The sequence below is a fragment of the Triturus cristatus genome, chromosome 2_1 (assembly GCF_964204655.1).
Source record: "Triturus cristatus chromosome 2_1, aTriCri1.1, whole genome shotgun sequence".
Lineage (NCBI taxonomy): Eukaryota > Metazoa > Chordata > Amphibia > Caudata > Salamandridae > Triturus > Triturus cristatus.
In genome coordinates, this window is record NC_140581.1 from 613,058,288 (window position 1) to 613,070,984 (window position 12,697).

Below are 12,697 nucleotides of genomic sequence, written 5' to 3' on the forward strand. Positions count from 1 at the left end.
CATGATCAAATTATACAATCCTGTATAGTCCTTAACCTTACTTCCCATTAGCCAGCCTTCCAGAGCCTTAGTGGCACAATCTACAAAGTCAGTCCAGTCCTGAGTCTGTGTCTTCTGGGTATCCCTGAACAACAACCTGTATTGTTCAGTGGTTAGGCCAAACCCATCAATCAGAGCACTCTTCAGGACAGTGTAATTATCTGCATCCTCATCACTAACTGTGAGGAGCTTGTCTCTTCCTTTCTCAGAGAAGGAGAGCCACAAGATAGCTGCCCACTGACTTTGGGGTACCTGCTGTACTTTGCAAGCTCTCTCCAAAGCAGTTATCCATTTGTGGATGTCATCCCCACACTTGTAGGGAGGGACAATCTTGCTCAGGTTTCTATTATCATAGTGCCTGTCTCTATCTCTAGGAATGTTGCTGCCACCAGTGGGTTCTAACCCACTTAACTTTTGCTCTCTAGCCAGAGCAAGCTTCTCTTTGGCAAGGGCAAGTTCTTCCCTCTGAATCCTCAGATTAGCCTCCCTCATTCTGGCTGCATGCTCCTTTCTCTCAGGTGAAGTCATTCCCCTGTGAGAGGAAGCATTAGAGATGCTAGAGAAATGGGAGTGGATGGATTCCCTTGAAGGGGATCTGTCCCTCCTGCTTCTCTGTGAATGCCTACTTGTGGGTCTGTATGGGGGGACCCCATGCAAACTCCCATGTAAACTTAAGTTAGCCTGGCTAAGTCTCCTTACTTGGCTCTGGCTGTCTACCTCCCCATCTGAAGCCCCATCTGACTCCTCTGTGGTGGGTAGACCCTCCTCTGTGCCTAGGGCACCTGCCTGAGATGCCCTCTGAGCATCATACTCCTCTAGGAGTTGTCTTAACTGAAGGAGGGTAGGGTTTGCACCCTGTTTTATTCCTCTGGAGGTACACAAGTGTCTCATCTCCTGGAATGTTAAGGTATCATATCTAGAGGGGATCTTTTGCAGACCTGATCCTCCTGAGAGAGCATCTACTTGATCTACTCTCAGAGACATGATCTAGTGAGGGTGTGGTGTGTGCACCTACCTACACTAGTTGTATCTACTAAACCTTTCTAGTAGTTGTAGTCAGGGTGTGTTACTCCCTTCAACCTACAACTACAAAGTCCAGTAGGACTTAAGTATAATAATCTATGTTATATGTACCTAGACAATATCTGTGTGATCTTTCAATTTAGTATCTCAAGATTACAATGGTATTACAACAGCAAGCTCAGATCCCAACCGCTGCTCACCAATGTGAGAAGTTGGCCTGATGTATGATGTCACTAGTTATAGTGTACACCTTATATCAGTCCAAATACCCTTATGGTGATTGGTTGTAAAGTCAACCTTATAGACCAGCTATCCTAGTGGTAGCATGGACAAGAGCAGTCTTAGGCTAAACTCTGAATGGCATGTGAAGCCAGCTGTGATACCATATATAATCCCTTGAATACCAAATGAAAGGACACCACAACAGATATATATATAAAATAAAGTGTATTTATTCTAAGCAAACCCTCAGCACTCTTTATGAGATTAGAGGTAAGTACAACACAGTCTTATTAATGCATACAGTAAGTCACACAGGTAAGTAATACAGTTAGGCCCTAGGGGCCACGCAAACCATATACTAAGTAAGTGGTATAAGAACCACTGTCACGGAAATAGAATAGGCCTAGGCCTAGGGAATCGCTGGGGCTACACTACACTAGCGTTAGTTAGGAAGTGGGAGGCCCACGGGATTCGTGTGCAGAGTGGAAACACTCACGCGTAATGCGTAAAAGTCAATAGCAATAGTACAGTTTAGAAAACGGTAGATTTAGGACACTTCCGGAGTAGCTAGGAAGTTGAGACTTGAAAACTAGACACTAGGATAGTCACTATCCTGATGAGCACCGGAGTACCCAAGTTACCTAGCCCACAGGCTGCGGGTGCATAGGGGTGAAGATGCGTCGTTTTCGTCGTCGACTCCTATGGATGCCTGAAGAAAGATGCTGACAGGCAGTCAGGGGAGAGTGTCCGGTGGATCCCAAGGCTGGGATCAAGAAGAGAAGAAACCTGCAAGCAGAAGGGACAGAGTCAAGGTCACTAGCCAGTGACCACGTGGAACCAGGAAGGAACCAGGCGATGTCGTGAAGAGTTGCAGGTGAAGGTGAAGCTTGTCGCTGCAGCCAGGAGGACCAGGAAGCGTCGAGGACGACCAGGACCAGGAGGCGAGCTGTCCCACGAAGGCTCTTGCTGTCGGCGGCGTCGAAGTTGGACTAGGACTCACCAAGCCTTGGCAAGCGGAACCCACGAAGAACAAAGGACTTGCTTCTGGTGCAGACCAGGAAGGTCTGGGGTGCTTCTTCTTTGCAGAGAAGCGGGAGCCAGTCTGGAGGAGCCAAACCAGCGCAGAAGATTTCAGGGAGCGTCGTCACAAAGGCCACTAGCCAGCGGGCAAGCAACCGGACAGACGCGGCAAGCAGGAAAATGCTGAAGGGCCCCACGCAGGACTCGTGGAGTGTGGGGGGCTGGTCTTCGGTGCAGATGGTGCTTGTGGTTGGGGCTTCTCAATCCCCGGTGCACAACTTCGAGGGTACCTCAGAAGCTGCGCTGTAAGTTACTAGCCACTTTTCCCAGGTAGCCGGTCCCACGTCGCTCGTCGCCTCCACGGATCTCAGCTCTGCTGCAGATGTGGATGAGGGTCGGAGAAGTCTGGAAATCAAGGCTCTGGTCGGGCTCTGCAGTCGGTTCCTCGTAGAACGGTCGCAAAGCAAAGGGTAGTCTCTTGATGGTGCCTGTTTGCACAGGGTAGCCACTCCTTGGCTACAAGGGAGATTCTTCAGTCTTCTTCTTTCGTCGAATGTCGAAGGTCCAGAGTTTCTGTTCAGTTTTGCAGGTTCAGGATAATCTAAAGTCTTGAGGCCCAACTCCCACTCTTATACTAATCTGGGGGGCTGGGATACCTGCTAGGTCACGCCTTATGGGTGGGACCTGGGAGGGGGTGGTTACACCCACTTCCCTTTGTCCAGTTTCGCGCCAGAGCTGGGGCTGGAGTGCCCCAGCGCCGGTTTGAACTGGACTATGCAAGGAACACCTTGTGTGCCCCAGGCATGTCTCATTCCTTTCAGCCCACCCTGCCCCAATACACTAAAGGCTGTCTGGAGAGGTGCTAGCACCTCCCCAAGCAGGAAACCTATTGTCCAGGCCTCCCTGGCTGGGATCACTCCCAGCTGCAGGAGGTCAGACTTGTGTCGTGGCAGCAGCATCCATTTTGTGATGCTGAGGCTTTGGTCAGAGGCTAACAGTTGAAGTATGATTTTAACATGTCTTTCCCTCTAGAAGGGGGGAATAATATTCTCATGTCCAGAAATGGCATGGGGGTATTATTCCCTAGTGTTAGACACCTTACACGACATGTTTTGATAAAGCCAAACCATAGTTACCATAACCGTCTAAGATTATAAGGCACTTTAAGAGTATATGGTAGGCTATATCATAGAACAGCTATAAGGACAAGGTTCCGAAAGCTGCAGACAGGCTCAGCTCATGCTAGAGCACCATCTCACATGTTACCAAGCACTCTGCCTCCAGGATTGTCAAGGCCTGCCATAGGAGTGACTGATAGGTACACATGTGTCTATATGTAAGTTAGGTATAGGAATACTACACCTAAGCAAGGGGTGATTACACGACCTTGCCCCAGCTGAGTGATCAGCCAGTTGTGTCAAAATGGAAGGCCAGGCCAGGGGTGGCATAATACATGCTGCAGCCCCTGGTAGGCCTAGGGTACACCTATGCCCTGGGTACCTAGGGTACACTGTACAGGGGCCAATAAGGTGATCCTATCCAAATGGGTTATGCACCTAAAGTACATAGTATTAATTTAGAGAGAGAACAGCAGGGCTGTGGGTCTGATTAGCAGGCCCACGGCCACATCTAAGTCGAAAACCAGTAAAGCAAAAGCAAAAAGTGGGGGTGAACATAGAAAGCAGACCCTACTCTCCTACAAAGACGATTATGTTTTTGTGGTCGTTGCTACTGCTACAGTAGCTGCCAATGGTGAAGTCTTTTCATGCTTTTTCTTCGATGAGGACTGCTCTGTTAATACCTTCAACAGTATCTTTGTTGATGGTTCGGACGATGATGGTCTAGTGGACGATGAACCTTTGGTTAGAGTTGGAAGAGTTTTTTGCTTTGCAGTCAGTGGTTCAGATGCTGGTTTAGGTCTTGACTTACCAATGTGAATTATCCTCTCAGAAAGAGGAAAGCAGTCTCCTGACTCCTTTAAAACCTTTATAGGAGATTCTTTTGAGATATATTGTTCAGTCCTCGAAGATTCACGATATCAAGTCTTAGAATATACCAGTTATTGCTGATTTTTAAGGCTTTCTGAAGTGTTATCTGAGTCTTCTTCAGAATATGGTGCGTTTCTATCTCTCACTTTCTATAGACAAATTAAAAGCCTCCCTTGATTATCTTTTAAGGTGTTAGGTAAGAAATTGAGGTATATTTGGCACTCCTTGGCTTTATGATTTGGTAGAGACAATAACAATTCTCTTTTGAAGGGTCTTCAGCATGTAATCTTTTCTTGCCACCAGTCCTGAAAATACATTTTTTCACTTATGCTCTGATTTTTGGATAGTAATCCCCTTCAAATGTGAAGAAATATTCAACTGAGAAGCAAAAGCTGAAGGAAAATTCACTTATCTGTGAGGAAACTAGCAGAGCTCATGGGACTCCCTTCACAGATATTTTGGTGGTAGAGATATGAAGGATGTTGGTCTTTCGGGTGTGGTCTTCAGGCTCATTATCTTTGTCAATCTATGATTCTGCCTTTTTTTTTTGATTTTTCAAAAACCTTTATAAAACTTAGGCCATGTTACAATTATGCATTCACTTGTAATGCTGGACATCTTAATATGTGGAGAGGTGTGGCTCCCTGTGGAGAGGTGTGGCTCACTAGTTAGAGGCGGCAGACCCGTAAGCAGAGAATCGGCCAGGGACCAGGGTTCAATTCCCGACGCGGCAGGGTCGTGGACCAGGGTCAAAACGGACTCGATAATTCTCGCCTCGGTACCTACTCTAACCAGGAACACACTCGGCAACTCTGGGCATTAAGCTTGCCTCATCTCTACAACGGCCCCCCACAGACGCCGGGGATGCCTGGTTTCACCTTGGAGATACCCAGAAAGGGACCATCTCACAGGGATAGCCAGGACGGGTTCCCCAGCGGTCTACAGCGCCGGGACGCCCCGTTGCTGGGGTATCTGTGCGCTTTACAAGTCTACAACATTTACATTTATGGCAGGTGACATTTCAACGGCATTTAGACAATACACAGAACATAGCAAAAATGTGTTGTTTCAGCCTTAAGAGCACATCAATATAGAACAGGTAACGGAGATGTTACTGTGGAATTCCTAGCTCGACAATGCGGAAGATTCAAGCATGTCAATCTAAGACAAATTCCTATTCTGGAAAATTGCACATACCCAATGCCTTAATAGGAATGCTTTTGTAGATATATTTTCCTTAATGTGCAGTAATATATTACAAAGCCAGGTTACAATTTTGTTTTTGTATTAATCCAAAGTGTTCATTTGCCTTAATGAACACGTTACTTACCTTCGGTAACTCATTTTCTTGTAGAGACTATTTAGCTGCAGATTCCTTACCTTTTTCCAAGGGTGGATCCGGAAACTTTTGCTTGAGCAATACCCGTTATGCGCGCCGCCGGAAGGCTCTGCGTCATTGGTGTCAGTTAAGATGTCGCGGTCACCTATATAGGCAGAGCCACGAAGTAGCTGACGTAGTCGTGTGAAAAACTAGGGCCTTGAAAAGGGGAGTAGCCCAAGCCCTAACAAAACCAGTCTGCACAGCGGGGAGGCATGGGTGGGGCTGTAAGGAATCTGCAGCTAGATAGTCTCTACCAGATAATGGGTTACCGAAGGCAAGTAACTTGTTCATCTGATAGATTACTAGCTGCAGATTCCTTACCTTTGAAACAGATACCCAAGCCATAAAATCCTGGCAGGTTGGTTGCAAACTCGAAGCCTAAACTAAGACGTCTTGCCGAACTGAACGGGCAAAATATCCGTCCCTGCGTACCTGACCATCAAGGCAGTAATGTTTTGCGAACGTGTGCAAAGAAGCCAACGTCGCTGCCTGACAGATGTCTTAGACTGGGACACCCTGAGCCAAGGCAGTAGTTGCAGCCATTCCCCTGGTAGAATGGGCCCTTAATCCCTCAGGGGGCTGCTTCTTTGCCAAGTCCTTACAGATTTTGATGCAGAGAACGACCCAGCGAGAGATGGTCCATTTCTGCACTGCCCTTCCCTTCTTTGCTCCCACGTAACCCCACAAAGAGTTGGTCATCCACCCAGAACTCTTTTGTGCGCGCATGGTAGAATGACAACACTCGTTTTTGGAGATGCTCCTACTCCTTAGAGGGATGCGGGGGAGCAAAGAAGGGGAACAAAGTAATGGACAGACCCAGGTGAAATGGGGTCACAACCTTTGGCAAAAAGGATGCTCTGGTGCGAAGCACCACCTTGTCTGGAAAGGACATAAGATAAGGAGGCGAGCAAGTTAACACCTGCAACTCACTCACCCTCCGAGCAGATGTAATCGTCACCAAGAAGGCTGTTTTCATGGTCAACAGCTAGAGGGTGCAATTGTGCAAAGGCTCAAAAGGAGCACCCATTAGATAGGTAAGGACCAAATTAAGGTCCCACTGTGGCATGATAAAAGGCGCGGGTAGAAATAAGTGAGCAAGCCCTTTTAGAAATGTATTTACAATTTGGAGAATTGAAGAGAGACCACAGATCTGGCAGCCGTAAAAAAACAGAGCAGAAATGTAACCCTTGAGAGTTCACAAAATCGAGCCCTGCTGGGCAAGGATTGGAATGAATAAAAGGACAGTAGAAAGAGAAGCAGAAAAAGGGTCAATGGACCTTGCTGTACAGTATAATACAAATTTCTGCCAACAGCAGGTGTATACCGTCTTAGTGGAGGGCCGTCTGGCCACCAGAATAACATTACAGACTTCAGGAGAAAGGTCAAAAGCTATCAACTGTCACCGCTCAATCTCCACACATGAGGCGCAGAGTTGACAGGTTCAGGTGGAAAACCCTCCCCTGCTGCCGCGACAAAAGATCCTACCGAAGGGGCAGCCTGATCAGAGGATGGATACTCATTCTCAGGAGCTCTGGATACCAGACTCTCCTTGCCCAGTCCGGAGCCACAAGAATGAATTAGACCCGGTCGCTCCTGATCTTCTTCAGAACCCTGGGCAGGAGTGGTATGGGCGGAAAGGCGTACAACAGGCCTGTGCTCCACTCGCGATGAAAATCGTCGCCCAAACTCCAGCGCGCCGTACCACTGCACGTTCTCTTCAGAGGCGAGCAAATCTAACCAGGGTTCTCCCCACTGCTGAAAGAGACTTTGCACCACCTCCGACTGGAGATGCCACTCCTGATCCACTAGGCATCGAGGCAGAGTCTGTCCGCCCGGGCTTTCAGAGAACCTGCCAGGTGTTGAACCAACACAGTTATGCCCTGCTGTTCCAGCCATGTCCAGAGACGAAGAGCCTCTCAACAAAGGGTCCACGACCCCACCCCGACCTGTTTGTTGCAGTACCACATGGCAGTGGTATTGTCTGTGAACACCTGCACTAACTTCCCCTTGACAGAGGTAACAAATGCTTTCAATGCCAACAGAATCGCTCGGAGCACCAATAACTTTATGTGGAACCCCGTCTCCGCTGGAGACCAGTGTCCCCTGATGACCACCTCTACCAGATGGCCGCACCATCCCAGAAGTGAGGCATCTGTCACGACCTTTAAGATCTGGTTGGGGAAGGAAGAGGGGTCTGCCATTGACCGAATCGCGGTTCATTAACCACCACTGCAGATCTTTTGCAGTTCCTTCCGAGATCTGAACCAATTCAGGGAGATTACCCCAATGCTGTGCCCACTTGGAACTTCAAACACAGGGGGAGATGATGGATGGAGCGCTGAAACTTTTCAGACACTCACCCCCCAGTCACAGATTTGGGTTGAATCCATCATCGTTCTTTAGCTCACTTAGCCACCTCAGTTCAGACCCAGCTATACGCAAATCAGTCTTGACCCTGTGCCTCATGTAAACAGTCCAGCCCCAACTGTCAAGCAAGGCCTTCCCTGAACCAGAAACAAGCATCCTGGGACCGGTTTCGGTGGGTAACCACAGCCTGGGGCAAGGACGCCTTCAACAGCCAGTTGACAAGGTAGGGGAAGACTGACATCGCTAACCTGCGCAGATGAGCTGCGACCATTGCCATCGCCTTGGTGAACACTTGAGGGGCATTGGATCGAGATGTGAAAATACGCATCCTAAAGGTCAATGAATCATCCAGTTTTCTTGGTCTAGGGAAGACAATCCCAGAGCTAGAGTGACCATCTTGAACTTCTCCTTCTTGAGGAAGAGATTCATGATCTGAAGATCTAAAATGGGGAGCAACCCTTTGTTGTTCTTTGAAATCAGAAATTAGCGGGAATGAATGCCACTGCCTACTTCTGAATCCAGGAACCTCTTTATAGCTCTCTTGACCAAGAGAGCTGTAACATCCTCCTGGAGCAATTTCAAATTATCCTCTGTCAGCCATTCTTAATTTGGCAGAATGGGAGGAGGAAAAAAAGGAAAGGCAGAGAATAGCCCTCCTGAATGACATGCAATGCCCACTTGTTCAATGCTATGGAACTTCAGCGGGGGAGATGATAGATTCTCCCACCAACAGGAGCGGTGTGGTCTTGCAGAGCCAGACTAGGAGTGCTTGGAGGCTGCGGCTGCAGAGGGCTGGGTGGTCGACGACTTCTGGCTTCCATTCCTTAGTCGGTATGAACCGCGTCCATGTCCCCGCATGACTTGGGAAATCTGCGCAGACAGTGGCTGGGATAGGGCTGGCGCGGCTGGAAACCCCATCCGTTGCCACAAAAGGGGCAAAAGCTAGACTGGCCACGAGGTGTAGAAGAGGGGCCCAAGGATCTGTCCGTAGCTCGAGAGTCCTTGAACATCACTAGGGCTCAGCCTGCCTTCTCCACAAAAAGACGGGTGCCATCAAATCTCAAGTCCATCAAATTTGCCTGGACATTGCCCGAGAAGCCAGTTGTCCTAAGCCAGGCGTGGCGCCTCAAGGCCACTGACGTGGAAATTGATCTGCCCAACTAATCCATTGTATCAAGGCCACACCTTAAGGCAAATTTTGCTGCATCTCTCCTGTCCTTAACTGTCTGAGAGAGCAGAGCCCGCGCCTCCTCCGGGACTTGTGGCAGTACTTGTAAAACTGTCTCCCAAAGGGAGTGGGAGAAATGGCCCAATAAGCATGCAGTATTCACAGACCACAATGCCAGGCTGGAGAAAACATTTTCATATAAAGTTAATGCAGCCCTTTGGATTTCCTATCCGGAGGGGCAGATGGGAACACACCTTGGAATGTAGAAGCCTGCACCTACAAGCTTTCAGGGGTTGTGGCGTTGGCTGGGGAACTTTGGGTCGCCCGAAGCTCGGATGGTGGCATAGAATTGTACCATTCACAGGAGCTCCTTTGCTATACGTGGACCACATGCCTAGAAGTACATCAGTTAGTGCCTCATTAAAGGGCAAAAGAGGTTCGCAGGTGGAAGCCCCAAGATGAAGCAATTTGGTCAGGAGATTAGTCCTGACCTGCACAGAGGGCAGCTCTAGTCTGAGGACCTCGGCCGCCCTTCTCATCACCATGGCATAAGATGCCCCCTCCTCCGTAGCCACAGTTGGTGGAGGGAGCATGCCAGTATCTGGAGAAGTGTCCAGTCTACATGCTTCCCCAAGTTCCCATACCAGTCCATCTGCTCTGAAGACTCATCCTGGTGTTCCAGACGGTCCATAGACCCTTCCCATTCCTCTTGCAAGCCTAAAACCGCTTCAAAGTGTTCAGGTGACAACACAGAACCCCTGGGTTCAATCAGCGCCTAAATCAACTGTTTCGTAGGGATAAGGATGGGGCAGCCACAGGCAGCACCGCAGGCACTGACTTCGGGTTCTATGACAGAGGAGGTCGCAATGGCACAACTGGCATCCACCTGGATCAGTTCCCTGATGCCCCACCGGCACCATGGCCGGAGCCCGCGGGGTTGAACCAAATGGGGTCCCTTCCGACTCCACGGGCCCGAAGGCTCACGAGAGGGGTCGGCCCGCTCAAAGACGGGGTGCATGGCCTCCTAAAATTCTTTAATTTGAGCGGGGGTCACTCCTGCTCCTGGGAAGGGTGGGAGGTGTGAAGTCAACCCTGGCTCTGGATCGGCAGAACGGTGCATAGAGCGATGGTGGCCCCTTACTTCTTTTGTCGAAAAACGACAGTCGAGGCAAAGGTGAACCGCTAGGACTTCTTCTTGTGCCTCTTCCCAAAGTGTCCCGAAGACCTCAAGGGGGATGAAGAGGACTTTGGGACACAGTAGCAGTCCTGCAACCACATCATCTTTGATCAGGACTGGGACCTCCGCGAAGTCTCGCTGGATGGTGTTGACTGCCGAGTCGCAAGGAGCTTCATTGCCTGCTCCCGCAAGACCTTCGGAGCCACAGCCCGACAGTCCGAGCACTACTTCAAATCGTGGTCGCACACGAGACACCAGAGACAAACGAGGTAGGGGTCGGTAACAGACATCACAAGGTGGCAGGCACCGCACAGCTTAAACCCCGTCTTTCTTGAAGACATCAGCGCACACAAATTAATTTTTTTTGTTCTAAAGGAGACAAAAGTTGAAAAAAGGCCTGTTAAAAAGCAAAAGAAGAGTAGCTCTGCCCGGACCGGCGCTTAACTGGCGCAAAAAGAACTGATGTCTGCGCTCCTTGGAGGCGCCTATATAGGTGACCGCAACATCATAACCAACCCTACTGATGCCGACGATGTCACACTGAGCCGAATGGAGCCACCCGAAGACATGTGTAAAGTGTATTGGCTCCAGCAAAAGTTTTCGGATTCAGCCGGACGCCTGGGAAATTCAAAGGTAAGGAATCTGCAGCTAGAAGCATCTATCAGATATGCCTGCTATGTTTCATGATTCTCCTGGGCCCAGAAGCCATTTTATTCATGGTTGTACATTTGCAAATTTTTTGAATCTTGTAGTAAAGCTTAACCTTGCTTCTAAAGCTGGCAAACAGCATGATTTGCAGACACCAGTGTGTTCAGCAGTATGTTTATGAACCAGTATCCGTGTTTCTAGGTCTTCTCACATTCTCCTTGTGAGAACATCCTGCCTCCTCCTCATTGGTTAGTCTTGTTGAAGTAAACGTTTCTATCAAATGTTCATGTTTCCACTGACTTCTATTGAGAGAAAAGTGGTATGAATGAGTCAGAAATGTTTAGATGTGTGCATTATACGTTCCAACTGGCTTTTCAGCGGATCTTCTTGGCTAATTTTGCATTAAACATCTGTTAGACTTTAGGCTTTCATGGGTTGTGTTTTATTTTATAGTCGACATCAATGAACTTGTGTATAACATGGTTAGAGTTCTCGACTGTCATCCGCGTCGTCAAGGTTACCATTGTCAGAGGCTTTTATTGATGGTTCTACAATCAATACAGGCACTCGTGTCGTCAACTGAATTGTTGACAGACAGGTCGTCGTCAATGGCTTGCTCGCCGTTTACAAAGGTTTATTCACCATTAAGGTGATCCTACTTGTCAACAATGTTTAGCTTGTTGATAGCTTATTGCTCGTCATGTTAAGCGGTATTTTATTTGTCACCGCCAGAATCGCGGATGACGATTACTCAGCCAATAAATGTCTTTGTTATCACCAACAGAGTACAATCCTGCTCTCTAACAGAATGGTATCAGGAGATATCGCCATTGAAGATGATTTGTGTGACTTCTTCGAGGTAGATCAGACAATCCATTGCTGATTTTCTGGACCTTAACTGCATGAGAGGGCTCGTTATTGTCAGTTTCACATGATATGTACAGACTACATTAAATGTTTTTATTGCTTTTAAATTTGAATTAAAAAAAAATTGGTAAACAATTGTTTTCAGTCAAATGTACTCTTTCACTCAAATATACTCATCACAGAACTGAAAATTTGATCCATTAAACAGATGAAAAGGGTTGCCTCATACAGGCATGCTTTCTGCAATGCTTTCTTTTCACAAACAAAATGTTAGAAAAAATGTTAAGAGAATCCCACCTGTGGGTGAGGAGGAATTATGTTTATGGACATCAGCAGGAATGCCATGATGCAAAACACCAAGCTCCAACACAAATCGAAAATAGATTGGAAAATAAAAATATGTAACCGCAAACAGAAATGCTCCTTGGCCATGACTATCTTTGAGAACAATTAACATGAGCAGGAATAATAATAGCTTACGGTCTTGTAACAATTTGCTTACCTTGAAGGAGTCGAGCCTGTGTGCAAAACAGTCTTCCCTGTTGTGTCCATTCTTTGAATTACTAAATGATCAAGTACCATTTTTTTCTTTGCTCTTTCAATGATATCCTCCTCAACAGAACCTTTTGTAACTAGCCGATAAATATTAACCTGGCATAAAATGAAAACAGAATACATTTCTTTAATAGGTAAAACATAACAAATGAAACAAACTTTTTTTGCTGTGGTATGTTGCAAGGTACGCCTCAAATCATGTAATGGGGGAGATGGAAGATTACAGGTAAAAACAACCTCAA

The 12,697-nt window shown here is 47.7% G+C and overlaps 1 protein-coding gene across 3 annotated transcripts in view; it reads right to left on the reverse strand.

Annotated features, from left to right (window-relative positions):
• The window catches only part of CHD1 (chromodomain helicase DNA binding protein 1), a 1,484,343-nt gene that overhangs the window by 809,572 nt on the left and 662,074 nt on the right, over nucleotides 1-12,697 (reverse strand). For all 3 annotated transcript variants that reach the window (XM_085632544.1, XM_085632543.1, XM_085632545.1), the window contains one exon: nucleotides 12,403-12,551. In XM_085632544.1, the coding sequence (XP_085488670.1) occupies nucleotides 12,403-12,551 (149 nt within the window). The remainder of the gene's footprint in view (nucleotides 1-12,402; nucleotides 12,552-12,697) is intronic.